Source organism: Corvus hawaiiensis, chromosome 5 (assembly GCF_020740725.1).
Source record: "Corvus hawaiiensis isolate bCorHaw1 chromosome 5, bCorHaw1.pri.cur, whole genome shotgun sequence".
NCBI classification, from domain to species: Eukaryota; Metazoa; Chordata; class Aves; order Passeriformes; family Corvidae; genus Corvus; species Corvus hawaiiensis.
Window position 1 is genome coordinate 70,689,875 of NC_063217.1, and position 27,570 is coordinate 70,717,444.

A 27,570-nucleotide genomic window follows, 5' to 3' on the forward strand; every position below is an offset into this window, starting at 1 on the left:
TTCATTAATTAATATATTTTCTGCATTATAGTTAACATATGTACTTTCTTCGTGTCATCCTTATTTCGTTAAGTATTGATATTTTGTTATATTCAGACATGAGTACATTTTTGAAGTCTTTTGCAATAAATATCATAAAATAATAGAGATTCACATAATAAATATTCTTTACAATAAAAAAAGTTTTAACAGACTTTTGTCTTAAAAATAGTTGGGATTCAACTTTGTGTTTTATACATAAAATATACAAAAAAGGACCACAATTTGTGGCTAAGGCAATAAAACAGGGACAGAATAAAATTATAAAGCACAGAGCAGAGCTAAACTCACTAAGCCAAAGGATCACAAGAGACTTGAAGGATTCAAGAACATTTAGGTGACTCAATGACACCTGAAGGCCGTTTGGATATATGAACACCACCAACTTTAATATCAACTGATACTGACAGACTATAAAAACAGGATTAGGAGGGTGGAGTGAGCAATATCCTTCAAAGATTGGACAGCAAAGGAAACAAATGAGTATGTTGCAGCCACAATGTCTCCAATGTGAAGATCTACATAGTGTAGCAAAAACTGAAGTTATATTGAAAATGTAATTTAAAAAGAAAAAAAAGAGGAGGCAGGGCAATTCTCAGGTCTGAGAGCATTCCAAAAGTTAAGACAAAAAGAGAGGGGGGAAAAAAAAGATGCAAAAAGAAGCAGGCTGCCTATAGAAGAGTCAGGCCTTTCATTTGGTGAAGCCTTTATTTTACATCCCTCTCCAGAAAGAACACACACAAAAAGTTAGTTCACAATCCAGCTCACTCAGGAAAGTAATTCTTCCTTGGCACCTGGGAGGTTAAGGAAAAACCCCCTAAAATGCTGAGAACAACAACAAAAAAAAACATCTTTGGGAAGATATTCACAGAGCAAGAAGCTTCAAGAGCCCAGTGAGCCCTGACTGTCTCTTTCAGGAGTGGTTCAGTTACAACCTCAAAGACCCTGCCCAAGAGAGCGGCAGGTGCAGATACCAGGTCCACACTTACCAAAGAGCAGCAACGACTGCGTGAAATGCTCCACACTCAGCCAAGTCAGTAGGAGGAGGAGAGCAAAGATGCAAGGGGGAGAACTCATGTATCTGAAGCTGGGGAGACAGAAAGGAAAAGAACAGTCCTCCCAAAATGGGAGAGGAGGGGGGAAGAAGAAAAGATGGAGAGGGGAAAAAAAAATCAGCTACAACCTGAAAAACTGAAGTTGGAGGAAGAAAACCTCCCTCCCAAAATCATGAGGGCTTGCCCTGACCCCGGGAGGGGCAGCTCTCCAGTTTACAATAGACCGTGTTGGAGTTCTTGCACCGGCACCCCGGACGATTGACGCGGTCGTAGCACCCCCGGCAGAGTTTTAGGCATCCTTTGGCCGGAGGGTAGCAGAGCAAGCAAGGCAGGAACAAGGACATGGCTCCCATGCACAGGTACCTAGAACAGCAGTGTGACTGGGAGCAGGAGCAGGGATTATCCGCGTACGAGTCCCCTTCATCGTCGTTGGAACAGTGGTAGAAGATCCCTTTGACCAAGCACATGCAGGTGCCGTACTCCACCATGCTCTCGGCCGAGCACAGGCACTGCCGGTTGCAGGCCAGGCAGGAGGGCAGGGCCCGCGGCGCCGTGCACTCCCCGCACTTGCACTTCCCGCACTGCTCGCAGATAAACTTGTGCTGCGTCAAGTCCTCTTTCAAAGGCCCCTTCAGATCGTCCACGATCAGGGCCGACTGCTTGGGCTGTGCGCGGATTGTCCGATCAGATCTGTGGCCGGAGCCCGGCCGGGACGGCGGCGAGCGCCCCAGCAGCCCTTGCTCCGAGGAGGCGCTGCTGTTGCTGCCGGAGCTGGCCGCGCTCCCCGTGCTGGTCGATCGGCTCAGGACGGGAGCCCTGGCATTATGCTGATGTGCCACGTGCCCCGCATGGCCGGGCCTGTGTTCGTAGTTATTATTCACATTAATTGGTATAATCTCATGAGTCCTTTCATGCTTCTCCTGCCTCGGTGCCGTCCGCGGACCCGATTTTTTCACCACAGACGGTCCTTCGGTGTATTCGTTGCTGCCCCTGATGGCCTTGATCTGGTCCAGTGACAAGATGGTCGTGGGCTGGCTCTCCCTGTCATAGTCCAAGCGCTGCCGGCTGTCCAGGGAGGGCTGCTGAATCACCACCAGGGAACCGCCACTGCCATGCTGACTTTGGGGCTCCATCTGTAGTGATCTCTGCTGCTGGCATTCAGCAGGAACCTGGCATGCATCTGAAATCCTAAAATAAGAAAGGAGACAGAAGGTGTAAATAAACACTGCGTGTGTACATATACACATGAGATCAAGGGCAGCAGAGGGATAAAGCATGGGATACTTTCTGAAAACAGAAGTGATCTGGCAAAGCCCAAACTGCCCCAGCCACCTGGCACTGATCACTTTCAGCAGGGGATTACAGCAATGCTGAGGATCTGGCCAAAGTCCAGTAATGGGGAGAGTCTGGGTATGGCATCATAGATGAGGAATGCAAAGGAGACCCCATGCCATTAAAAAAAAAAAATTGAAAAAAAAATCCAGTATTAACTTGTACGCTTACTTGGCATGCCATGGGAAGTGCCTCTCCCTTGCTACTGAACTCAACATCTGTCTCTAGCAACAGCAATTCTGAACGCCCCCGAAACTGAGCTGGAAACAGCCAGGAACACCACCACGTTCATGTTCCGTATGGCAGAGTGAGGAACATGCCCAGTTCTCACTCTTCTGTCTGAATCTGCAGCATCAGAAAGCTCCACAGACTTGCTTCCTAGTGTGCTTGGAAAGTCTCCCTCTTAAAGTGACGTATGTGCATTACAGAGTCCTGAACTAAGTGCTGTCAAGTGGCCAAGACATTTTCTATGAGAAAGTAACTCAGCCTACAAATCTAATATGCTCCTTCATAAGATTAAAGCAAGGGTGCAAACAACCTGCTTTCAAATGTTTCCTGACCACAGGCCAGAGTGTGAAAGAAAAATGGGGTAGAAAAGGCTTAGATGAACTAGGTGTCAGACAAAAAGTACCTGAGGATTCATGAAAATGTTAAGAGCAGATAAAAACCCCTCAACAACCTCAAAACACAAACAGAGAACAAATCCATTTTCACAAGACAGATTAAAAGCTTCTCAAATAAACAGAACATCTGCTAGTCTATCTTTTAAATAGTAGGAGAATAGTAGAGATGTTACATATTTCCATCCCCTTCCTAGCTAGGGACATGAAGATTGCAACATTGACTGAGAAAACTGCAGTGACAGTTCTGTACCTACACAAAAATGTAGCTGAGTATCTAGGTGCCACATTTATGCAGGGAACCAAGACAACAAATCGCTTTTCTTTACTGTCAGCTGAAGGAAAGTCCCTTTTTCATCCCCCCCGAGATGCCATAAGTGTTTACCTGAAAGCAGAGAAAGGCAAGTGCTATCAAGCATTTCCAAAACTCTTGCCTACCACAGCCGGCACAGAGCTGTTCCCCACTCCAGGGAGAAAAGGGCACCGTGGTGTGGAAGCACAGAAAGAATAAGAAGAGGAAAGGTTTCTCCTAACAGGCAGTCACCATGGGCAGAAAGTGACAGCTTCTGCCGGGACACAAAGTCTTTGTCCTCATCCAGTAGTCAAAGATTTCATTTTACATCGAACATCACCTGTGTGGGCTTTGTGGTCACCCGATTAAATAGAAACCCAGACACTCTCACTTCTAATTCACAGAATAGAATCACAGAAGGGTTTGGTTGGGAAGGGACCTTAAAGACCATGCAGTTCCAAAGCCCCCGGCCATGGGCAGGGACACTTTCCACTAGAACAGGTTGCTCAGAGCCCCATCCCACCTGGTCTTGGACACTTCCAGAAATAGGGCATCCACAGCTTTTTCCTGTGCCAGTGCCCCACCACCTCCAGCAAAGAATTTTCTTCTACCCCACACAACAAGCTGCCTTCTTCACGAGCACTGAATACAAATCCACAACAGGCCAAGGGTGAATGAATGCGAAAAGGGAAAGATTTACAGCTGTACCAGCCAGGAGCTGGGCTCCCTAGGGGATGGAAAACAATATCGCAAGAAAATGCGAAAGACATCCAGTGCCATCTTTGGGGGAAAAGCGCAACATCAACGCGGCGCAGACTGACAAGCCCAGCTGCAGACCGGGGCGAGAGTTGAACCAGCCACCTCCACCCCCGCGCAGATCGCTCGTAAACTGCTTCCCCCCGGACAATAAAATAAAAACGAGTAAAACAAAATAATAAAATAACGTACGGCGCAGGCGGCGAGAGCCCTCACGGTTCTGCACCCGGGGCTGCGCTCCCTCACCGCACCTCAGGGGTGGGATCCCGCTTCCCTCCCCTTCTCCACACCCGCTCGGACACGCCGCCAGCCCCCCCGTCCCGCCCCGCTCCCCGCGGCCCCCAGGCGGGCAGCGGCGGCGCGGCGCTCTCTGCGCCCCGAGCGGAGCGGAGCGGATCACGGCGCTGACGGAGAGGAAGGAAGAGGAGGGGAAAAAGGGTAGAAAAAAAGTTATGAATGAAAACATGGACTTTTTTTTCCTTTCCCTCCTTCTCTCCCTTTTCCACAGGGGAAGGCAGATCTCAGCCCGGCACTGCCTCTGGAGGGCGGACTGCCCGGCACTTAAAGCAGCCGAGCGGCCGCTCAGCCCCGGGGCTTCCCCGCACCAGGCACCCCCCACCTCAGCCCCTCTGGCCCCCACCTGCGAGGAGCATTGGGGGGTGCTTTTGACGTTCTGCTCGTTTGCAGCCGGTCGCGGTCCCCAGCGAGCCTTCCCGCAGCAGCCCAGTGCCTCCATTCCGGGAGAGGGGCGGTGGGACGGTGGTCGGGGCCGCCCCTCGCCGGGCGGGCGCCGCAGCGCCCCGCGGCACCTGCTCGCCGCGGCAGCGCCGGCCGCGGTGTGAGCGCACGGCGGGTCCCAACTTACTGATGTGCAGGGAGCCACGGGGAACGGCAAATCCAGCGGGCGGGGGGCGGCGGGGCCCCGGCTCCTCGCCCTCCCGGACCCCGGGGCGGGGAAGCCCGGCGGGCTGCGCTCCTCGTCCCCGAACAGCTTTCGCTCGCCGATCTTCACGTCCTACTGGGCCAGCGGAGGAAAGCCCCGCTCTGGTGCTCACCGCAGCCCCCCTCTCCCGGGGGTCAGCATGCAGCGGGCCGGGCCGCCCGGGGAAGCGGCGCTCTCCTTCGGCCGCGGCTCTCTCGGTCCGGAGGCGACGGGGAGGAAATCCAGCCTTTCCTGCAAAGCGGAGTGCCTGGATCGAGCCTCAGGCGGCTGCAGGCTGCGGCAGGCAGCGGGGCTGTTGCGATGCAGGTCTCCGGGAACAGGCGGCGGGTGCGCGGCTCCTGCTCCGGTTGTCTGTTATTTCCCTTTGCGATCGCAGAGTGCAGGGCTGCGGTCCCGCTCCAGCGCTCGGCTTCACCGCATGGTCCTTGCCGCAAGTCCCGTCTGGCAAAGTGCAACCACAACCTCTCGTGCGAAAGATTTGGTCGGGTTTTTTTTTTGTTTTTCGTTTTGATTTTTTGTTTTATTTTCTTTTTAAAGCAATCACGAAGCGGCTCTGGCTCTCCAGGCAGAGCTCAGCGAACTGCGAACGAAGCGAGAGGGAGCGCAATGCAATGGCCCTGCGAGCTCCCCGCACACAGCCATGTGCTGGCTGTCGCTGCCGGGGGCCGAGTGACAGGCTCGGGGCAAGGGCAGGACGCGGCGGGGAGAGGTGGCCCCGCACGCCGCAGTCTGGCACCGAGGTCTCCGCAGGCTCGAGAGGGTCGCGCAAGGCTCCGAGGCGCCGGAGACCGTGCGTCGGGCGGGACGGGCGAGCACCGACCCGGAGAGTCTCTATGAGCAGCGAATCGCGCCCAGCTCAGTGCTGCTGGCCCGGGAAGCCGAGACCCGGCTCTCCCGCCCGCTGCCCCGCAGAGCAGCGAGCGCGGCTCGCCCGCACCTCCCGCACGCCTCGCAGCGCGGCCGCCCCCAGCGCGGCGCGGGGAGCCCCGGCCGCCCGCCCGCACCTGACCCGGCGGGAGGGGTGGGTGCGGCGCGGCGAGCGCCGCCCGGGCTTACCTACGGCCGGGGTGAGCGCCCGCCTCCCGCGGCACATTGGCGGCACGGATCCAGCCCGGGCAGTGCCGGCAGCCGCTCCGCGCTGCCCCGCCGCCGTTCCGGAGTGACTCGGGCCGCGCCCCGCCGCCTTTCAGCGCGCAGCCCCCGCCCGCCGCCGGCCGCGCCCCCCTGATGTCAGTGTGCCTCCGAAATCCCGGCGTGGATTCCCCGCCCTCCCGCCGGGAGCCGCTCCCGCGCGGGCACCGCCGCTCCCGCGGGCCGGCGGGGAAGGAGGGCGGGAGGGAGGGAGAACCTGCTCCTCTCCGGCCGCGGGCACGGCTCCTCGCGGCCCCGCCGGCAGAGGGAGCGCTCCGGGGGCTCGGCCCGGCGGAGCTCGAAGGTGCCCGGTCCGCACACGCTGCCTGCGCTCGGCCGGGAGGGCAGAGCCGGGGCCGCGCTGCTGCCGCGGCACCGCCGGACACGGGACTCTGCTGAAGGGCTGAGTTCTGCCACGCTCCTTTTGACAGCGTTAGAGAGAGATTCTTCTCTTTTACCATCAGCGCCTTTCAAGCCAGATGGAACAGCCCTTCGTTTATATTCACAGGATATTTTCTGCTTCTTTCAAGCCTACTGCAGAGGCAGCTGAGGACCTCGGGAAGCATTCGCTCTTGTCATCCTGCCATCAGATAGGAAGCGGCTCTTCCCACCCTTTTACGGCTGGCACTGCAGCATCAAGAGATGATACGGGTTATTGACCCGGTTGTCTCTCTCCCGCCTTTCCAGTCCTGCCTCGGCAAGATCCCATCCAAAGCCCATCACTGTATCTCTGCCGTGGTGCCAAAGAGATACAGGGATGCTTTCCAAGCCAGTAGTTTTATGGCCAGATATTATCTTCGACGTATGTTTTGGGGGGGGGGGGGGGGCGGGGGGGGGGAGGGGGGGAGTGTTTTGGTTTGATTTTTTTTCACTGAGTGGAGTATTTTAACAGGCCACCAAAAGAACATGGGAAAGTGATGTAAAGCACATCAAAATTCTGAGAATTATTTCCTAACAACATACAAAGTGCTGGAATGGTTGAGACTTCCAGTACTTGGCTAAACACCACTGCAGCCCTAAGTTTATCTGAAACATACTAACAATCCCTTTCACAAAAACCCCATATTCTCCCACCTTTTGCCCCAAAGAAAAGTATGTGCTAAGAATGCGTGGAGCTGCTTAGCAGGAACATTCATCCAAAAGCAAACAATCCCAACAAACAGGAACACACCAGCACAAAGGTGGTGCTCGATGACAGTCTGTGCACCACACTCGTGGATGTAGCACAGTTGTTTTTCATTAAACTTCACTGAGCTTGGAAAGAAATCACCTAAACTGCATTTTTGAAATTTTCATCACTATGCGAAACCTTTACCTGAACCACCTACTTCTCTATGAAATAAAATTTGTGTGCATTAGAGGTTCTATACTGAATACTAGAATATAGTACTAGTGGTAATATGACTTCTAATACTTCTGAGTTTGTAATTAACAGATTGCTGATACAGACAAACCCTAAATACCATCTTCCAATGACAGAGGCTCAAAGGACAAACAATGGCATAAAAATCCTTGGTGTGGAATAAAAATATTCCAATTCAGCATTAATATTGCTGGGGGATTTAGAAAATGTGGTAGTCCACCAAAAGCATTCTTAGGCACACCTCGAGCACAAATCAAAAAAACCATTTTCAGTGAAATCCCTCTGAAAACCTTGGAACCTGTAAGAGTTCAAATGAACAAAAAACCCAACTGAAGAACCAAAATTACTAAGAAAATGAAAAAAAACCAAAATTCCTGCAGAGTAGTCTTAGTGGTGCAAGTTCACCTCGGAGCCTTTGGTGGTAGCAGGGCTCTCTTCCACCACTGAAAAACACATTTACCAATTGACTATGTTCTCACAGAAGTCTGTATGCATTTTTCTTAGGATATTACCATAAAAACACCTCAATACCTCTCCTTTCTCATCTCTAAAGCCAGTACCACCTTAAAAAACTATGCCAAGTGTAAGAGCTTGATTTTAGAAACATAATACTGGGCTTTAATGGGTCAGTCAAATAACCAGGAGTACAGGCAGGTGTTTACTATCACCTGGCACCTGAATGAATACTTCAATGAAAGAAGGGAAAACGCTCCAGTGATATCCAAAGGCTCTCCACAGGCTCAAGCAAACATTTCCGCACCTCACACAAGCCCATCTCATCAGATTATTCCTGGAAATGATAGCAGTGAGAAGTTCTGATTAGAAAAAGGAGAGGTACATCCTGGAGAATAAACTGGCACTTATGGGTACATCCTGGCACGACCTTGAGGAGTGACAGGCAGGAATCCGATGCAACCAAGTTATTTTCCATCTCCAAACCATCATCTAGAGGTGCCCCGACTGCCAACAGGTCAAGAGAGACCAGCCCTCTACGTCTGAAGTAAATCCTTCTGAAAAACCTGTCAGAATGGTGTTCAAGAGACTGACTGATGGCCAAGAGCAGTGATCCAATCCCTGTTTCCATTTTTACTTTGAGGATCACATACTGGAAATTATCCCCACCTTCTGCAGTCAGATGCTACTTCCCCCTCATGGCAGCCTCAGAGTGCCAAAAGGTGGACTGGACAGAATAAAAGCAAGTCCTTAGCTTTTTGTTTGGTTTTCTTCCTTAGCCACACCTAGAAGCAACTTTTTTCTCTAGGTGCCTTAACTGACCTTTGTAAAGATGCACTGGATAAACTCTGATCCTCTCACTATCAGTAACAACTACTTCCATGGTGCACCCCACCTGAGAATATTATTCTGTTTCACCCTAAGCAGCATCTCTTAGCCCTTGCTAGGGCACAAATCCCAATCCAGAAGGAGGACACACACTCAGCCCCAGTCACAAAGCCAACATGGCTTTGAGGAGACTCAGCAGAGAAAGTATTTCCCTTTATGCAAGTTACTTGTCACTTCATAACTAATCTTCACAGCTGCAACAACATTTCTAAAGTTACAGAGGAATTCAAAGGCAATTAAACACCTCCCTCCATTAGCATTTATAACAAAATTATTAGCCAAATTGTTGTGCCAGTCTTGCCTGCAGCATGTGTAAGTCAGGTACTTCCCCCACCAGTGATGATCTTGCAGACGTGGTGTCAGGAGAACTGACTGGAACATGCAGCTCCCCAAAGCTTTGTGTGTCAGCGACTTTGAGGTTGTGTCAGGTGGATCTTTGCAGTTGTCAGTGCTTGAACAGTCTCAGAGACTCTCAGTACTTGTTGGGGTAAGACCAGCATAACTAATTTTTTAACACACCACTAGGCCTATATATATACTACAAGGCATGAGGAAAAGGCCTCAAGTTGTGCCAGTGGAAATTTAGAATAGGAATCAGGAAAAATTTCTTCACTGAAGGCATTGGAACAGGCTGCCCAGAGAGCTGGTTGAGTCACCAACTCTGGAGGGGTTTAAAGGTGTGCAGATGTGGCACTCGGGGACATGGTTTAGCGGTGACTCGGCAGCGCTGGGTTGATGGCTGGACTCAGTGACCTTAAAGGTTTTTTTCCAACCTAAATGATTCTGTGATTTAAAAACCCCAACAAACCAACAAAATCTAACAGCTATGAAACACTGCTGTAATAACAAGTGCAGTGGGCAGTTTCTCAGCAGCTCACATGAAATCTTGTCGGCCCTGGGTTAAGCTGGCACATGAGACGAATAAAGCTGTCCCAAGAGCCAAACACCGCGGGTGTCGTAGTGAAGGCATACCCTGACAGGTACAGTGAATCACTTCAGGACAAAGAAGAGAAAGCGAAGGCTGACGTGGTAGCGTTTCCCATCACACTTTCTACCAGACAGGTTGACCTTTATCTGAGATCAAAGGCAACCGGTGGCTGGGGATTTCTTCAGCTCCTGTGCAGGGGCTGTTCTCAAAGCTCTCTGAAGACGCGCAGCCCGTGCACCGCTCCCTCTTGCTGTCACTGCGAGGGCTGGGGAAAGGCACACAGGAAATCCTCAGTTACAAATAGAACCTGCAGTTTTCACTTCAGGAGATAACATCAGTTTTTCTTAGAGGCAGATGAGACAGTAAAAGGCAGCAGCCAGGCAAACCTCCAAGAACAAAGGGACAAACCTCGACGTGAACCTGCCTCATGAACATTTGAATGTGGAATCAAAGCACCGGGGAAATGCTGCAGAGAGAGGGGTTTGGTCTGTGCCCGAATTCACCACAAATTAAACAGAAAGAAAATGCCAAGGTCTGTAAAATAGGCCGAGAGTCTGAGAACACACCTTCCCTTTCCCATCTCTTGCACTGTATCAAAGAAATTGGTATTTTCCTTGGGTAACCAGAGGCAAAACTTCACTCTCCTAAGGGTAGGCCACAGCAAGTCTCTTTATTTTCCACTACTCCTTTGCCGCACAGGCAACTGGTACCTTTTCACCTCTCCTTCAGGTATCCATAGTTACTGTTTTCTGATCAAGCTTAATTTTCCTTGGAGAACTGCCTCTGTAGCCTTCATGTTTAGCTGCTACACAAGTTGTCTGCACTTGCACAAGATACTCTGATAAGCTACTTGACCATGTCTTCATTACTTTGTATTAATTGTTAACTATTTTAGCTAATATGACTTCATCTGCCTGTATAAACAGCTTTGTGAAAAAGGAAAATTGTCATTATTGCTGAATACCATAATAACTTACTCCCATCTACCATAAATTATCTGCAACTCCTTGTCTCTTGTCCCAGCACTGAGCATGCTGCCTTTTACCATCCACTGAGACAACAATTCCTCGCACAGACACAAACCCTTCCCATTTCTGCTGCTCCCCAGAAGTGGGCTGCTTTACTGGGGGAAGAGGAGAAGCTCTCTGCTAATTTAAATACACAGCTCTGTGGATGTTTCTATTACCTAAGCACTTGTGGCGACTCGGGTGTTAGCACAGCTCCAGGAATGCCTCCTGTTTATCAGGTTGTGCAATCCGTCACTGTCAGCTGAAGGAGGTCTCAGCAGCAGCGTTTCTAATTTGATTTGAAAATATACATGGAAACCTGAGCCTGCTTTTAGCAAGAATGATGGGGTTGGCCTAATGAACACAATCTCTCTTGTCGCTCTCAAGAACAGTGTGTCAACAACCAAAGTTTAGGTTCCCTCCGTGGCTGTAGCAGCTTCTGTGGGGAAGCAGTAGCTTCCCATCTTTGTCACTTTCTTAGTTCTGCTTTACCATCAAAAGCCATTTCAGTAAGATTTTAACAGGCAAATGCAAACAGGGAGGTAGTTTTTCCATGGATCCCTTGAAGAGAAGTTTGCAACAGGCAATTATTTTTCATGGCAACTTCTTCCTCTGAGCCTTCATACACTTGTGTGCTACCAAATGGTGCTAAGTGTGTATCTAGAGAGCCAGTTCTCAAATAGCTCAGCAGTTGTCATTGCTTTCCCACCAGAAACTGGATACAGGAAAAGGAATATGCCACAGGAGCCACATGGATTTCTGGCCGCAGCATCACCCACTTCAATATTTACAGATTTTAACTTCTCAGGGGAAAAACCAAATAAACAGCCCCACACCTTTCTTTTACTCTGTTATGGCTGAAAAGATAAATCTCTTACCACAAATCTACAAGACTACAGTGATGTCACTTTGCCACATCCCAACGAGAGAATGATAAAATATAATTTGCTATTAACCCGTATTTTTTCATCCTTTTCCTATTTTCTGGGTCTTACTTCTCTGACAGATTCTGCTCTGCATGTGGCAATTCAAGTATAAAGTGCCAAGACACCCCCTGCATGTTTGATATGGTTTGTTGTACCCTAGAAGAGCTTGCCAGTGACATCTTGGAATTTTGATCTGTAGTAACAACAACAACCTGCCAAGGAATATTCAGTGCCAAGGGCCGGATTCTGTTCCTGGGGAAATCAAAGTTAACCTTGGTTCCCTTTGAGATTGAGGAAGTCAGGAGACTTTGGTATTTTGGAGACAGTGTAAAAAATATTATCCCTCAAGAGCCTTTGGGTTGAAAAGGCCAGATTTCTCCCACCAAAAAGGACTGGGAAAACCCTTGACAGTGAAGAACAGAAAACACACATGCCCCTGCACATACTGTCACGTTGCTGATGAAAACCCCCCTCATTTCCATCGGGGTGGGAGACAGGCTGCTCTAGTTCCACCCAAGCCATGGGGAAAGCTTGCACTGCCTCTCATGCTGGCTCCCACCCAGGAGGACATGTACAGACACACACTTAACACAGGGGGGTTGTGACACCAGAAACTGTGTTTGTGTGTGTTGGGGGGGGTGGTCCCTCTTTTAGATTCCTCAATAGCTCTCATTTTGAAACCATTCCCGTGATTCTTGTTTCTTTCCCATATCAATTAAATGCTGCCCTTGAGAAACCAAAGAATTTCATTGTACAAGAACCACATCTACTACTGAAACATTCCCAGGTTAAAGTATCTCAAACCCTAGTCAGGATCCTGTATCTATTGCCTCCCAAGTTCGGTAGTTTTAAAATTAAAGCAGAAAATGTAATTTCCTCCTAAATTAGCCTGCCCACTAACCTTCCAAAACACTGCAGTGATGCTGCTGCAAGGTGACATTTCTTGGAGCAGCACTGTAATACCAAAGCATTCCCAAGGGAGGGACCGCACTGTTGCCTACAGCAATCGTTCCATGAATTTACAGCAGTATAATCCAGCCTAAAAGAAGCACCTGAATAAAGATAAGAACGCCAAGTGTGCCCAGTTGAAAATTAGAAAACACGTCTTATATTAGCTTAGAACTGATATGGACATCATTGCCTGGCTGAACTCAGTGTTTGCAGCAATTCCCCGTACTGTTTATTAAATAAATTTTTTTTAAAAATCCCTGACAACAATTCCCTACGGGGTTCTAGTCTTTTCTACATGGAAGGCCAGACAGAGACCTCAGAGTATTCAAGAAAGGTTGTCTTCAGCTCCAGCAGATATTGAGGTCAACCGCTCAGCTATTATTTATGTCCATACCTCTCAGAGTAGTGAAACAGCTGTCACCACCTGGCTGGATTTCAGCTCTGCAGATTTATCAAAACCCATTATCAATTATCAAAACCTAAACATCAATCTGCTAGAACTTAGACACCACTCCGTCCTCATAGCAAACTAACATGACTTTTAAAATTCTCCTCAAAATGTCCCATTTCCAGAAAATTTAAACCTTTATGCACCTAAGATCCTGTTTTCAGTACATTTTACCATATTGCGAGTCTTTGCTGCAGGTATTGTACAGGGGGAAAAACAAACAAACCAACACCACACCTTTCTTTTACTCTTCTATGGTTGAAAAGGCATGGAAAAGATCTCTCACCACAAGCCTACCAAGAGCACAGCGGCTCAGCAGTAGCGCTACTCATATTTCATCACACACAAACAGTGTGAAACATGGGAAGTAAATGGAAAACAACATTTTTGGAGCTGGACTCATGTCAAGAATTACCTTTCAAAACCATCTGCTGTTTTTTTTAGAACTTGCCACATGAAAAAACAACAACTTTGAGTCAATTACAAACACTCCTGTAGACTCATTAACTCCTGCAGACTTAATTTTCCAGGGTGCCAATTGCTATAAAGTGCTCAGCACTTCTCAGGAAGACACAGAAAGAATCATTTGCTCAGAGAGTTCTTTCTAAGACAGGAAGGGACAATTCTCATTGTCAGACCTCCCTGGGCAAAGAAAAGAGAGGTTGAAAGGACAGACCATGTCAGGAAAACCAGGCTGAGATGCTGAGAATTTCCAAGGCATGCATTTTCTAAATCACATCTCTCTTTCCTTGTGCTGTTAGGTACTTGGATACCCAAATGTATCCTAGTTTATGTTTATAAAGATGCAAAGTAAATGTGAGAGATGTAGTAAATGTGGAATTATTCCCTGTTTGCTCCTTGAGGAACAGCTAAAGCAGCTCTACTGTTCCTGTTAAAGGTAGTTTAGACAGGAGACAGCTGGTCCGTCAGCTCTGTTTTAAACTTAGGCTCGGAGTAAAAGGAAAAAAAGCCTGAAAAAAATAGTTTCCCAGTGTATTTCATGGCAGGATAGCTCAGCCAAAGCTTATGAATGTTACTGCATTACTTGTTTGTTTGAGGAAACTTGCCATGTTCCAAATCACCTCCACACTATCAATATTTTCAGCGCCAGTGGCTGCTCTGCTGAATTGTGTAGAGGAAAACAATCCTTCCTGGCAGGTAATGGGAAGGAAGCAGCACAGCAACACCTCCGTTAAGAGATATGACTTCCAAAGGTGTCACAAGAAGAGCTGACTAGGATAGTAGTTCCAGGGAAGGAGGAAGGTGGAAAGGACAGAAGTTGACAAGAGCTCAGCAGGAATAGATCGATACAGTCAGACTGATGTTTTGTCAGAAAAGTGTTAAAAGCTTCTTTCACATTTCACAAGAGGATTTATCACTATAATTCCTCTGTTTTCAGCACCTTTCCCCCTGTATCCAAACACCATGCCTGAAAACACTTTGTTCCAAGTTATTCTCTGCTGGGAGGTAAGTGAACACCATCTATGGTGAGACAGGCAGTGACTGAGGTCCTGGAAAACAAACAGCTCTGTAGCATAGCCCATATCTTGTTACATATACTACTTATTAGCAGTCATTAAATAAATTGTTGTATCTGTTAGCAACTAACAGAGGCTGATAGCACCTGCACCGAGGGGTGGCTTGGTGGGAAGGCCCAGGAAGGAGCAAACCTCCCTCTGTCCCTGCTCTGAATGTGCCATCGCAGAAAGGCTTTGGCCAGGCTACGTTCTGTTCTAACTTTGTCTTTCTCTGTTTCCCCACCCAACTTCACACAAATTCTTACAAAGGTTATGTACAGACTTGTACAAAATGGAGACTGACACTGGCTCTTGGAGGGTTTCCCAGAGCAAGTTTAACAGAGATTATATAACACGTTACATCTGTGTTGGTTAGTTGGGTTTTTTTTATTTTTAATATAGATGTTATTACACTACCAGTTTGTCCTTCCTAGCTTAACCCTCCAACCACCCTTTCAAAATAGTTCATTATGTTTTGCAAAGATTAAAAACCTGAGGTGATGATGTGAGTTTTGTTTCCAGCCCTCACTTAAGACAGGGCAAGTGTGTTACAACTGGAGGGGCTCACCAAGTCATAACCACCATTACTTTCCTTCCACAAACACTCTACTATCAAAGTCACGAGGGGGGATCCTTAATTGATGTAACAGCAGAATTTTAGAGCTAACACAGAACTTTACTTCTATATCCTATTTTTAAGTTGGAGATCTTAAAGTAGTCTGCACAGCTTGGGCTCAACTTCTGTGGCTGTGACCCTTCCTCCCAAGACAATCCAGCAGGATAAACCCATCTTAAAATCCAGCACAGGGCACTTGTTAAGGATATTGAGGATGTTCAAAATATCAGGCTAAGTCACATCCTAACAGAACTGACTGTAAGACATAAAGCCCACCTTTGTGCAAAGCCATCCAAGATGCTCTTCTTGTTATTGTTGCTGTGGGTTTTCCTTCTTCTCCATCTCATTTTTTTTTTTCTTGTGAAGTTTAAAAATAAACAATGAGCAGACTTAGAGGAAAGGAGGAAATTTTCCATACAGGCTTTCTAGCAATTTCTTTTCCTCCCCACTTCTCAGATTTCTATTCCCCCAACATCTCCTCTTCTCATTGAGAAAAGGGGCAGAATTCCCTTCCTCCCTCTTGATACCACTACTGGACACTAAATTTCTGAAAAAATCAGAAGAGCAGGATCTTTGTCTTACCTTTTTTTTTTTCTGAAGTAATCTCTACCACTTTTCTATGCACCTTAAGTGCCTGAAAGAGTCAAGCTCCAGAAACACACCTGCTATTCCAGTGCTGATGGGGTTAATGAGATCAAAGCCAGATTCCACTTTGTGCTTAGCAGTGAGACACTTCCTACCACAGGGCCATGGTGACTGCAGCCCTCCTTCAGTTCACCTAAAGCAGCATCAAAATAACACAAATCAGCCCCTACTCTGATTAGAATCAGTATTCCCACTTCCTATCTTCCAACTCCATCAAACCCCCCCCCCCCCCCTTCCACATTAAAATCAGTCATTGATGAATTCCAGGGTAATTTTTCTAATTCACATGCTTATTTTCAAGCATTTTCTCCATCTATCCCCTCTCCCACACTCCCCTCACTGTCCTTAATCAGTAAGGGCTTCATGTGCTCTGAAGCCAGCACTTACCTCCTCACCCAGCAGACAAAGTGTTCCCAAAATTCAGCTCCCCAACAGCCAAGTAGGTAAAGAACAGCTCTCTCAACATCTTAAGTCTTCCCAGCCAGCCAGTGCAGGAAGGGGCCTAACAAAGCTGTATGCAGCCAATTGTGTTATCAGGGCACTTGGCACTACCAGCTGATCCTTGATTACTATTCATCCCTCGGGAAAATAAAACACCCCTTTGTAGTAAAAGTGTAACCGGTTACTATGAGGCATTACACATTAACAAAAGCAGCTTTTTACCAAAATCACAGATGATGAAAGCCTGGAAGTGGAATCAGACCAAGGTAACTGGTTGTTTCTGCATGTTTCAGATAGAAAGCTGACCGTATAACCAATATTTTCACAGTGCTAAGAAGAAACTGCTGGGTGAGTTGTGTCACATATTTGTACATAAAGTGGTAAGGAGTTCTGTAAAACAAATTTTAAGGATAAAATTGTAGCAACCTTTGTGGTGTAGCATCCTACATATGCTACTGCCAGCACTGCAGCAACCTAGGTTTTCACAGGGTCTTGAACATTTTTAACAGCTCTTTTTACCATTTTTGTGCTTTTCTTAAAATCCACACAGACTTCCAATATGCTTTCAGATTTTCCTTTTTTTAAAACCTAAGAGTACTGCTCATAAAAGAGCACAGCTCTCTGAAAGGCAGAATTTACACTAGGTAGAAGGATAGAATTTGCCGTCTTGGTGGAATAATCCCTACTTAGGTGGTGAGGAAACATTCCAGAATATTAAAGGATTTGTTTGTTTGCTAATCTACTTAAGCACCTATAGGCTTTAACACCCACAGCTTGTGTGCTTTAGGGATCTTCCATGTCCATGGCCACTCTCACTGCCACAGTGCAGCATTAAAGCTGCAGATTCAGACCGCAAGCTGCCGATGGGACAACTGGAAAGAGCTTCATGGCTTTGGTCCACCCACCCACCAGATCCTGCTCCACATTCCTACATTTTAAGTGCAGTCGCAACGTACAGGTCACTCTACTTCTCACATCCTGTGCTCCTGCATCCCACCCACCCAGCTCTGGGACAGGACAGCGATCCAAGCACCAGGAGCCCCCTCACAGGCCCTGCAAACGAGGCTGTGTGAGCACGTTTCACACCCTCAGTTTGGGAAGAACTCGCTGACAGGGAAGCAGGGTAGCTTTAAAGGCATTAAGCAGAGCAGGCTTGGTGTAAGCAGCTGCCCCTGTGTGAAATCCGAAGCTCTTGCCAGCGGTGTGGAGGAAAGATATGACCTCATTATTCCACAGCCCAGATAATCCGTTCCTGGATAAAGTGAGAGCTGACAAGTGTTTCACCTTGAACGTTATCAAAGCCCTTTCCACACTTGGCTGATGCAGAGCCATTTTACCAAACAGGGATGTGAAAACTCCTCAGTGTTAGCAAAGGAGATAAAAAAATCCCCGGGGTGCGTGGTTAATGCCACACACACAGGTATGAGAGGAAAAGACCAGCAGCATTTCCAGAACCATTTATGCAAACAGGATATATTTGCACAAATTGATAAAATATTTTACTCAATATATTGAGGGTCGCTGCTCTCAATTCCTTCCATCTACCTCGAGGCACTTTCTCTAGGTAAGTGCTGAGGGCCTCTTCTGACATCAGGACCTCCAGAAAGGCAGTTCAGCTCTCAGCTGGGATAAATCACTGTCTGGACCATCTTCTAGTATCTTCCCAATGGTTGCCAAGAGTGATTCCACTCCCCTAATCTTCTAGTTAGAGGAACCCAAGCTTTCACTGCCATGGATTTTACACAGGCACATGCAAACAACATGCTAGCCTCCAGTTTTGTTGGAAGGGTATCACAGAATCATTTACGTTGGAAATGAACCTTTAAGATCATCGAGTGCAACTGCTGGACGCACAGTCAGTGTGAGCAATGGGGAAGGAGTTCAAGGGGAAGGAATGTCATCTGGTTGCCATTGCCTCTTCTCACAACACCTGCACTCTCGCTGGAGTCCTGCCATGCAAACACAGAGTGGGGCTCTCTCCCCCTCACCCCTCCTGTCCTTGGCAGGCCAGTTAACAGAGAAAACACACATCTCCTTCTCCTATCAGGGCTCTGGAGCTGTTGGATTTAAGTCTGTGTGGAAGAATGACACCATTTAAAATGTTTAACACAGAACCCATAAAGCCCTGGTGAAAACGCACGGTAAGGTTTCCAGCAGAGGAGGTTAATAAATGAGCAGGTAGCACTTGCAGAAGGAGCAGACACAAACCCCAAGATTACGAGGAGGTTTCAGCTGAAATATTTGTCTTCCAGATGTTGACCTGCCAAATGGACAAAACATGCCCAGCCACAATAGCAATTCTGCCTCTTGCACCTACTTCCTCAGGAAATCTCCTTATCACACTGCACACATTAAGATCACTCGTGGTATTGTCTTCCATGTCAAGGAAAAAAGGGCATTAGCAAAAGCAAAAGATTTTGGGGTTCCTAGGAGACAAAAATTACTGCACTTCACTACAACCATAGCAACAATATTAAATACAAATACAAAAGGGTCACAATGCAAAACCCATTTTCCAAATGTATCCCACTGCAAACCACTTCCTATGCCCTAGAGTGCATCAGCGCAGGAGCAACCCCAAGGCTCAGGAGTGTGAATGGAAGCACAGTCCGTTTTATCCCAACTTTGGGATCACAGGCAGCAGGGCAAGTTCTTTGTGCCTACTTTTTACTAATTCTTTCAGGGCCTTTTGCCAAGGTTGTGACACCTTCCAGTGGTGACTCTTCATCTTCCAGGTCCAATTCCTCCCAAGTTCTAGCACTACATACTAGGATACCACAACCCTTGGACACTGGCATTTCTAGTGCTGGCAGTTGTGTTTCACCCGCAGATCAGCTGCTTTCTCTGGCAGAGCCAGAAACAACCAAAACCCTTCAGGGTCAGGCTCCACACAGCCCTGACTACAATAAGCAGAGACAATTCTCCTGCCCACCAACCTGTGTCCATCACTGAACTTCATCTCCCTGGGCACTACAGGGCAAAACACCAGATCTGACTTCCACTTTTCCCCTCTCCACACTCCATCAGCAGAGTCTGACTCCTCCTTCACCAGGAATCATCACTCCCAGCCTTCCATGGATGCTCAGTTGCAGGAGCATTGTTTGGCACCTGCCCAGTTTCTGGAGGGGAATCCCCACACTTTGACATTTAAAATGAGTAATGAAGCTGAAAGGAGAGAGCCAGCATACAGAATCCACAAAAATCAGCTTTAAGGATATAGTATTTGAAAGGGCTGACAAGGCTAAATTCAATGATTTTGAATAACCATCTTTGAAATAAATGATCTTTATTCTCTCCCTGATTCTGTCCCTTTGCACCTGAGCCTGGTAAAACTTATGTTCTGCTCTCATTTAGAGGCTGCAGGAAAATTATCCACAATAAACTTCATTCTTTTTTCCAGGATTAAAAATTGTGTATCATACTTGCAGTGAAAATCTGTTTTATGCATCAGGCAGAACACAGGACTGAACTTTTTTTCAAGTTAAGTGAAGACAATTTCGCCTTTTGATCATAAATTATTCTCCTGGTAATTTCTGGCCAAACTGTCAAAAGACATTTTATGCCATTTTGCAAGAGCTTGTTATTGGAGGAAAAAGGTAGACTTTGTATTTAAACAAAATGTGCCTGAAACGTTGAAAAGTTGATTTAATGTTAACAATTCTGCAACTCAAGCAGTATTTGGGCCAAAAACCAGCCCCAAAAGATAATAGCAGGCAGGAAAAAGACTGTGTTTCTAAAGAACGTAAAGAAGTAAGCCTAGGAAGTTTAAGCAGTTAAACAGAGGATGGGACAGAGATGTTCTTCTCAGATGCCTTCTCTGCTGAGGTTCACTGAGCCTCAATCCTTTCGTTAAAATGAAATCTCATGGAAACACAACAACAAAACCAATCAGAAGAGAGAGAGCTTCTGTCTTTGAGCTGCTCTGCAGCACAGAGGTGTTGAGGCTTTTATGGGCTCGCAGTGCAAGAGATCTGAGTGGGTGCCAAGGCACGAGGTGTTCAGCAAAACACGTTGTGAGGAGCCAGCTCTGAAGCAAAACTCGCTCCTGTAAATGACAGGAGATGCTCCTGGAGTGCTCTGTCCTACAGTGCCCTCATCAGTAAGTTCCAACGAGAGGCTCAGGGTGCAACAGCTCTCACCAAGCTGGATTATGAAAGGGCTACGCTGCCCCTGTGTTTTGACCAAAACCGAACTTTTGGTCGTTTTCCAGAATTCTAGTAAGTAGGTTTCAATTTGCTCATCCACAGTAACAGTGATCTGTCTTTAGGAAAGAGACAGGGAATCATCATACCTTCCTTTAAATCTCAATTTATCAGTGGCTTGGGACGAAGTAAGATCCTGACTGGCATCAGACTGGCAAAGTTTTCCAAAAAGAATTTTTTGGGAGCAACAGACACCTCCCAGGGACTTCGCAAATTTGTCATCGCTTATTTTTTTTAAAAGAATGTCTTACTTTTTTTAAAAATCAAATTCCACAAACCCAAGGATAAAAAAGGGAGCTTCCTACATTTAAAATCACTTCAGGCATATGGGTGTGTATCAAGAGATTTGGTGCCCTGTGGATAAATGTGGCACCATACAGGTACAAGGATAAATGTTTGCAGGGATGGGATTTTTCCCAAGGCACAAGCAGCAGACATGGGCCAGCATTCTCTCCTAATGTCCTAAAATTCAATGCGCAAAATTTCCCTCTGATGGCAGCAGGATTCCACAAAGGGACAGGGCAGCCAGCTCCTACCTGCCCCTCTTGTAGTTTCTCAGTCCACATTCACTCCTTGGTCCATGTTCCCAATAAACCTGAGCACTTCCCAAGGAATGGCCATCTAGTTTTAACACTCATCTGGAGCACCACGTAGTGTTATTTTTAGGCTACAAAATCACGAACAGAATTCATTATTGGCAGTGAAAACTGCAGTCTCTCTTTCCTCCCTTCAGGAGCAGACACTGGAGTGAAGTGCCAGGGGATAAAGGTATGGCATTTAATTTCTGGAAACCTCAAAACTGTAAGGGTTATGATGAATGGTTCACATCCTGAGCTCCAAGCTGGAATATGTAGAATTTAGAAAAGAAGGATAAAGTAGTTTCAGATGCAGTCTTGATCCCCAAGGCAACTTTTCCAGTTTATAATTTTCTTAATTCCCTCTGTCTGTTGGACTATTAAAGAGTCAAACAATGAAAAAAAGAAAAAACCTCACACACATCAGCTGAACTAAGTAAAGGACCCCCTTTTCCTCATCCTCTAATCTTTTACAGCAATACTAAAATTAAATGCTAATTACAGCAACAATAGGTTAGAAGGAGAGTAATACAAAAGTTGTCATTTAAAAATAGCAGATTTCTGTTTAAAAGCTACAAAATGCCTACAATGTGGAACTAAGTAAGGAGAGGAAAAACCATAATCAAGGTGAAGAAATTACCTTTCTGTTGAAGTTTGTGTTGGTTTTGGTTTACTTTTCCCTCAACTTTTTATGTCTGGACTAGACAAGCTCAGTCTTTCTGTTGTGGGGAAAAAGCTGAATATTAGTTTGCTTAACTGCATTTCATCCTGAGTGTAAGAGCAGAGAGCCCACAAGGACCTGTCATCATTTCAACAGACGATATAATAAAGAAACAACTTGAGAAGATTTTATCTGTCCCTGAAGTATTTTGTGGTCATTTATAACAGTTTTTGCAAGGAGGTTTTCTCATTCATTAATTAGGATTCATTATGGATTTCCAGTGGCCAGCTTTAAATTACCTATTTATTTATCAACATTCCTATTTATTTTGATGGAAACAAACATCAACAACAAGAATCTTCTGCTGACATGTGGCAGTGGGTTCAGGTTAGTGAAGGGGTGGACAGTTTTTAAGGTGCCTACCTGCCAGCATGTCTAAAAAGGAGTTGGTGAAGACCAAAGATAAATGTTTGGCTGTAATCAATCAGGATGCCTTGGCTTTATCTCAGAGAGCCTGTTTGGCAGCTTTTCTGGAGATCATAAATCAAAAGATTCACAATAATTTTAAACATTTTTTGCAATGAGGCCACTCCAGAGGTCTGCACCTCACTGGGATGGTCCCTGGGCTTAAACTGTGCTTGAGGCAGGAACAAATCAGGCAGTAATGGCCTCTGTTGCTTCTCTATTTAGGGCCAAGAATCTACCAAAAATTCAGAATTTGATCCTTTTTTTGGATATATGGATATACACTGAGATAATCTGACTACCTCTAAAAGGCAGATTATACCACTGAAATGGTAAAATCTAAAATTTAGGATGATGTCTATGACACTCAAAACTCCCACAGGGACTTTTATTACAGCAATTCCGCATTCAGTTAACTCCAGACACTCCACTCACTCACAGTACAAAACTCTTTGGCTTCTGACAGCTTTACAAAGGAAATCTGCCATTCACACAGTGAATGGGGTATGTATTAATTTGCCTTTCAGAGCGCGTGCAGTCCACTTTGCTGCTGGTAATCTGCATAAAACTGGATTAACGAGTCGGGAATCCTCGGGCTCACAACCGTCAGCGCGCTCCGGAAGTGCCGGCCCGTGATAGATTTGGCATGGATGTCTTCCTGAAGAGCTAGGAGGGCTGCTTCCCTGCAGACTGCTGTTATCTGCAAAGAAACAATAAAAAACCAACCACACAGCATTATTATTATCATTATTATTATTATTGTTGTTGTCGTTACTTACATTACTAGAAGAAAGAGAACACAAGAACATCAAATCACTCCAAATGCCAAGTAATCACAAGTAGAGTTTTTCCAAAAATTTTTTTTTAAATAAATGAGGTTGTGGGTGATTAGGACATCCAAGAAACAGGATATAGCTCGAAATTCAAACCACAGTTACACTACAATTCACATTACAGCATGCTGCAAATTAACTCGCTAATCATATTACCTTGTGTTAAACTCCCCACAACACCTGATAAATTCAAATCCCAACCACCAGCGATATATTTTTCCATCCCCAAAGTGCAAGAGCAGATATTCCCAGGCTCTGCGGGCACTTTTCTTTCCCAGCCTTGCACTGGGAAAGAAATAAAAACAATTAATTCCAAAAGGAGGCTCGGAGGAGAGGGTTGTGTGGAAGGGGAGGAGGGTTAAGGTCTCATACTCTGCAATGTGTTTTTAAGCTCTCTGGACTTCAGACAGCGGAAACAGACTGATGCCAGTGTCACTCTAAAGACACATTACTGTGGTGAAAGGAGCTTGTGGAATGAAAAGAGATATTGTGATTTCCAGTGCAACAGGGAAAACAGTGATTGATATTGACTGCTCCCTTATATCTGTAAATGAAAGAGCCAGCTGAAACACATTTGTCCAGCTATTCAGCATATTTTCTCTGTTTGTTCACTTACTGAAAGGAGTTCCCCCGCTTATGCTCTACTAATGGTTGCCAAAGCCGTTTAGTAGCTTTTTAGGGGATTTAGCAGCATGTTTAGGAAGCTTTCACAAGAAAACATGCATGGATTTAGATGGCTTTGTCAAGTTACAACAATATTACTATTAGTTCTGTGCTGCTCTAATGAGCACCAAAGCTAAACACTGCTGTTACGCATTTTAATGCTTTTCAGGACTTCAGAGACAGCTGAACGTGGAAGCACAGCTGAGATTTAGCGCACCAGCTTCTCGTGGAGATCAGTAATACATCACCCAGAAAGTTAACAGAGAGGCCCTGGTCTTTCTGTGCAGGTTTTTCTCTAAGCAGACATTGTGACTATGTCCCCATCTCTAACAGGAATATTAAGCTACTTAAAGAAAAAACCCACACCAGATCAAACTCCCCCCGCACTCCCAGCCTGCCACTAAACCCGGAATTCTTTCACAAGGGAGAAGTCTCTTGATGGAAAAACAGATCCCAAGCCTCCTGGACTCTGAACCCATGCTGGCCTTTGAAGGAAGGGTCCACTTCCCCTTGATAAATATTGCACTAAGGCCACAAAATTAAGAGACCCTCTGGAAGTTCTCACAGGCATTATTAAAAAATCCCCAAATGTAGTCCAGCAAGTTTTGAGTGCCCTGTTCTTCTCACAGAGACCATCACCCATCCACAGCATGAAATGCTGAAGCAGGGTGTCACTGACAAGGTGTTCACTTGTCAGCAGCTGTTTTACTGAAGGAGAAGCTGAATGAGACACTGTCAAGTCGCCACATCCAAAACCGAAGGAACACCACTGCCAATCCCATTTCTTCCCATTTCATTTGTACACTGATACACTCAGGAGGAATTCGCCCAGAGGCTGATAGTTCTGATGATGCTTTCACCTGTTCCCCATGCCCTGCCAACACTATCAGTAACAGTGATGATAATTAACCTCCAAAGGATTTTTTTTTTGTTTTAATTTTATTCTTGAAGACTGAGCCACAAGTTCTGTGATAACTGAAAATCACTAGACATGAAGAAGCACCAGAAAACTGTTTATTTTTGGCTTCTCAAAAGCATTTCATCTGGTTTTAAAGCACAAAGAAAGAATTTTAAGGCATGAATTAATGTTCTCCCTTTTCCTGGCTGCACTCAGAATTTTTGTGGACTAAATCTTTTCTATATTATTGAGTAATAAACAGCAGGTGTTATGGCACAGTGTTGAAAATTTAGGACCTCGTGTCTGGTCACAGAGTCACATGGAGTTGTTTCCTTTCCTTGTCTAACCCAGGGGATCAGGTTTCTGAGGTAAGAGATTCAACAAGGCGAGTCTGATTATTTTTCTTTGTTCAAGTATGCAAACTTTAAAAAAAAAAAAGAATGAAAGTCCTTACAAGCATTCTCACTAGCTGGTAAAACTAAATCACTTGTGGAAAGCAAACACAAGTAGTAGTGCAGCCACAGTGACAGGAGAGTGACTTCATGTGGTGAATTAGGTATTATTGGCCTTAGGTCACTGGTCTGTAGTGGAGATTCCTTGTCACAGCCATGTTAGGACATTTCTTACCAGATGGAGCACCTGAAGGGTTTTTAAATGTCATTTCTGTGGATTGAGGCAAAAAGGGAAGGCAGCAGAAGGGGCTGTAACTGACAGCAGAGGAAGGAGACCCTTTGCAGCAAGACATGGATCTTTCCCAGGCTTAGCAGCACTCCAAAGCCAGAAGCTGCATACAGATCATCATCTTCAAATCCCTGCAACAGGCCTATCCCCAATGAATTTCTCCTGTAACTTTCTTAAATCTCTTCTCCTTTTGGCCTCTACAAGATCATCCTGTATCAACTGCCACAGTCCAATCATGCCTTATATAATAAAAGCACTTTTGTTTGTATTAAATCTGGCAATTTCAGCAAGTCCTCCTAGCTCCTGTGTTATGAGAACGGTGATTCATCTGCTCTTCCCTGTTCAACTTCCCTGTACCATTGATGATTTTACAGAGTTTTATCTCATCCCCTCTCAGTCAAGTCTTTGCAAGCTGAAGAGTCCTCAGTGACTCAGACCTTGCTCCTGCCCAACCTGTCCATCCCTCTTCCCATCTGCCATTGTTACCTTGGCTAGTTCTGCCCTGAACTCTCACTGCTGAGTGCCTGAAGGGCACAGAGGGGGCTGTACCAGGCCATAGCTCTGTCCCTGGCTTGCTTGCAGTTCCTTTCTTATCACTGTATTTGTGTATTTTTCTCAGAAAATTATCCACACTGCCTCCAATATCTTTTCCCAAGTACCTAATTTAGGCCAAATTATTTGAGAATTTGAAGCTTGGGTGAGATTCTTTTTTCTCCATTGCATTTAGTAGGATGAATAGCCTCTGCCTGTCTCCATAAATGAATGCTGAGAACCAACATTACCTACCTGCAAGGCAATTCTTAATGAGTTCCAAATACAAATACAAGGAATCATGATTTTCACCTTTTCAGTATACAAAAAAGAAAAGACAAATAAAAGCACACTCTTTTAGATCTCTGGGTTTTGTGAGGAGTAGGAATAATGTCCTAGTCCTGTTCCAAAGGCGAAACTGCAGCTCACTGTATGGAGGGACAAAATAGATATTTTGTGACTGCATCTAAATCCAGAGTGGCTTTCAGCACCCACTGCTACGCAGTAATGAAGACATGAAGTGATTGTCAGACATAGCAGTGATTAAACAACAGACTAGGCACCAGGTAATTAAGCTGTAACTACTGTAACTACATGGGTGCTACTGCAGCAATAAAGAGCCAGCCACATGGGATAAAAAGCTGCTGAATCTATGAGTACCAGAATACCCCCTAGTTTGGTTAGTATTATTATCATTATAAATGGAAATTTAACAAATAGAATCCTCATTTTCAGTGGAGTCAGAACAATTTACTGACTGATGCATTCATCTGCTGCCTGCAGCCATCTCTTAGCATGGGAATAGTTTTGGATTCATGTATGAAAAACAGTACATTACTTTCTTAAAGGACTGATTTATCATCTCAGTAAGTGCTTTAAGATCAGAAAATAAACAATTAATCTAGAATTGTGCTTCAAAGCCAAAAAGGCACTACTATCAAGCTTTCCTGGGAAGAAAGGAGAATTAAAATTTGCTGTCTGAGCCACCACACAGAGATCAGTAAGAAGCAAAGCCACATACCATCTCACAGCTATGCTGCAAACAATGATGAGCGCCCCAGAAGAAAAGGATTTACACCTAGTCGTTCCCTCCTTCCCCATTTCACTCCCAGCAACAATAAAATGCCCGGTGCCAGTTACTGTTCCCTGAATAAACAGCATTTAGCATAGCCCATCTTTCCCTCGAAACCAATGGTTACACTGGCTGATTCAGCTGGGCGATCTCCCCCATTCTGGCATTAAGCACCAACTCTTTCCAGCGGGCTCAAAGTCCCTTTCAGCTTCTTTGTATTTAAAGTATTCTAAAAAGCTTTAAAGAATATCTTAAAAAAAAAAAAAAAAAAAAAAAAAAACACGCTTCTATGTTAAAGCCCTAGGTATTTTCAAGAAAGTGGTTTTGTTAGGGCCGAGTGTGCTGGGAACACCTGTGAATGTCGGGTTTAATTGGGCTGCAGCTGGTGTCGATTGTGTATGCCGTAACTGGCAGCCACTGCCTGGCCGTACATTGTGTTTCATTTTCCTTTTTCCTTCCTTTTTAACTCGCTCCTCCACCCCGCCAGTTAAAGTTGTAAGGGACTGTGTGTGAGAGAGGGATTAGGAGCCTGGAAACAAGAACAGTGCCCTGCGGGTTGTGAATAGCGCAAATTGGGGCGCTTCCTGGCGGAGCAGTACCTGCGAGGCTGAGCGCCCGCCGGGCACCTCAAAGGGAGC

At 46.0% G+C, this 27,570-nt stretch overlaps 2 protein-coding genes across 5 annotated transcripts in view; both read right to left on the reverse strand.

Annotated features, from left to right (window-relative positions):
- SPRY1 (sprouty RTK signaling antagonist 1) lies at positions 1-22,855 on the reverse strand. 3 transcript variants are annotated; one of them, XM_048303602.1, is made up of 2 exons: positions 22,775-22,855; positions 1-2,282 (listed from the first exon to the last, which is right to left on the reverse strand). In XM_048303602.1, exons 1-2 carry the CDS (start codon positions 22,816-22,818, stop codon positions 1,265-1,267), a joined length of 1,062 nt encoding a protein of 353 aa, XP_048159559.1. In that variant the 5' UTR covers positions 22,819-22,855; the 3' UTR covers positions 1-1,264. The 3 variants fall into 3 exon arrangements, with proteins under 3 accessions (XP_048159559.1, XP_048159557.1, XP_048159558.1); XM_048303600.1 differs by lacking the exon at positions 22,775-22,855 and adding an exon at positions 15,542-15,626; XM_048303601.1 differs by lacking the exon at positions 22,775-22,855 and adding an exon at positions 2,598-3,297.
- The window catches only part of SPATA5 (spermatogenesis associated 5), a 164,228-nt gene continuing 159,435 nt past the window's right edge, over positions 22,778-27,570 (reverse strand). The window contains exon 16 of one of the 2 annotated variants that reach the window (XM_048303595.1): positions 22,778-22,954. In XM_048303595.1, coding sequence (XP_048159552.1) covers positions 22,778-22,954 — 177 coding nt within the window. The remainder of the gene's footprint in view (positions 22,955-27,570) is intronic. The other variant, XR_007203618.1, reaches the window with a different exon arrangement.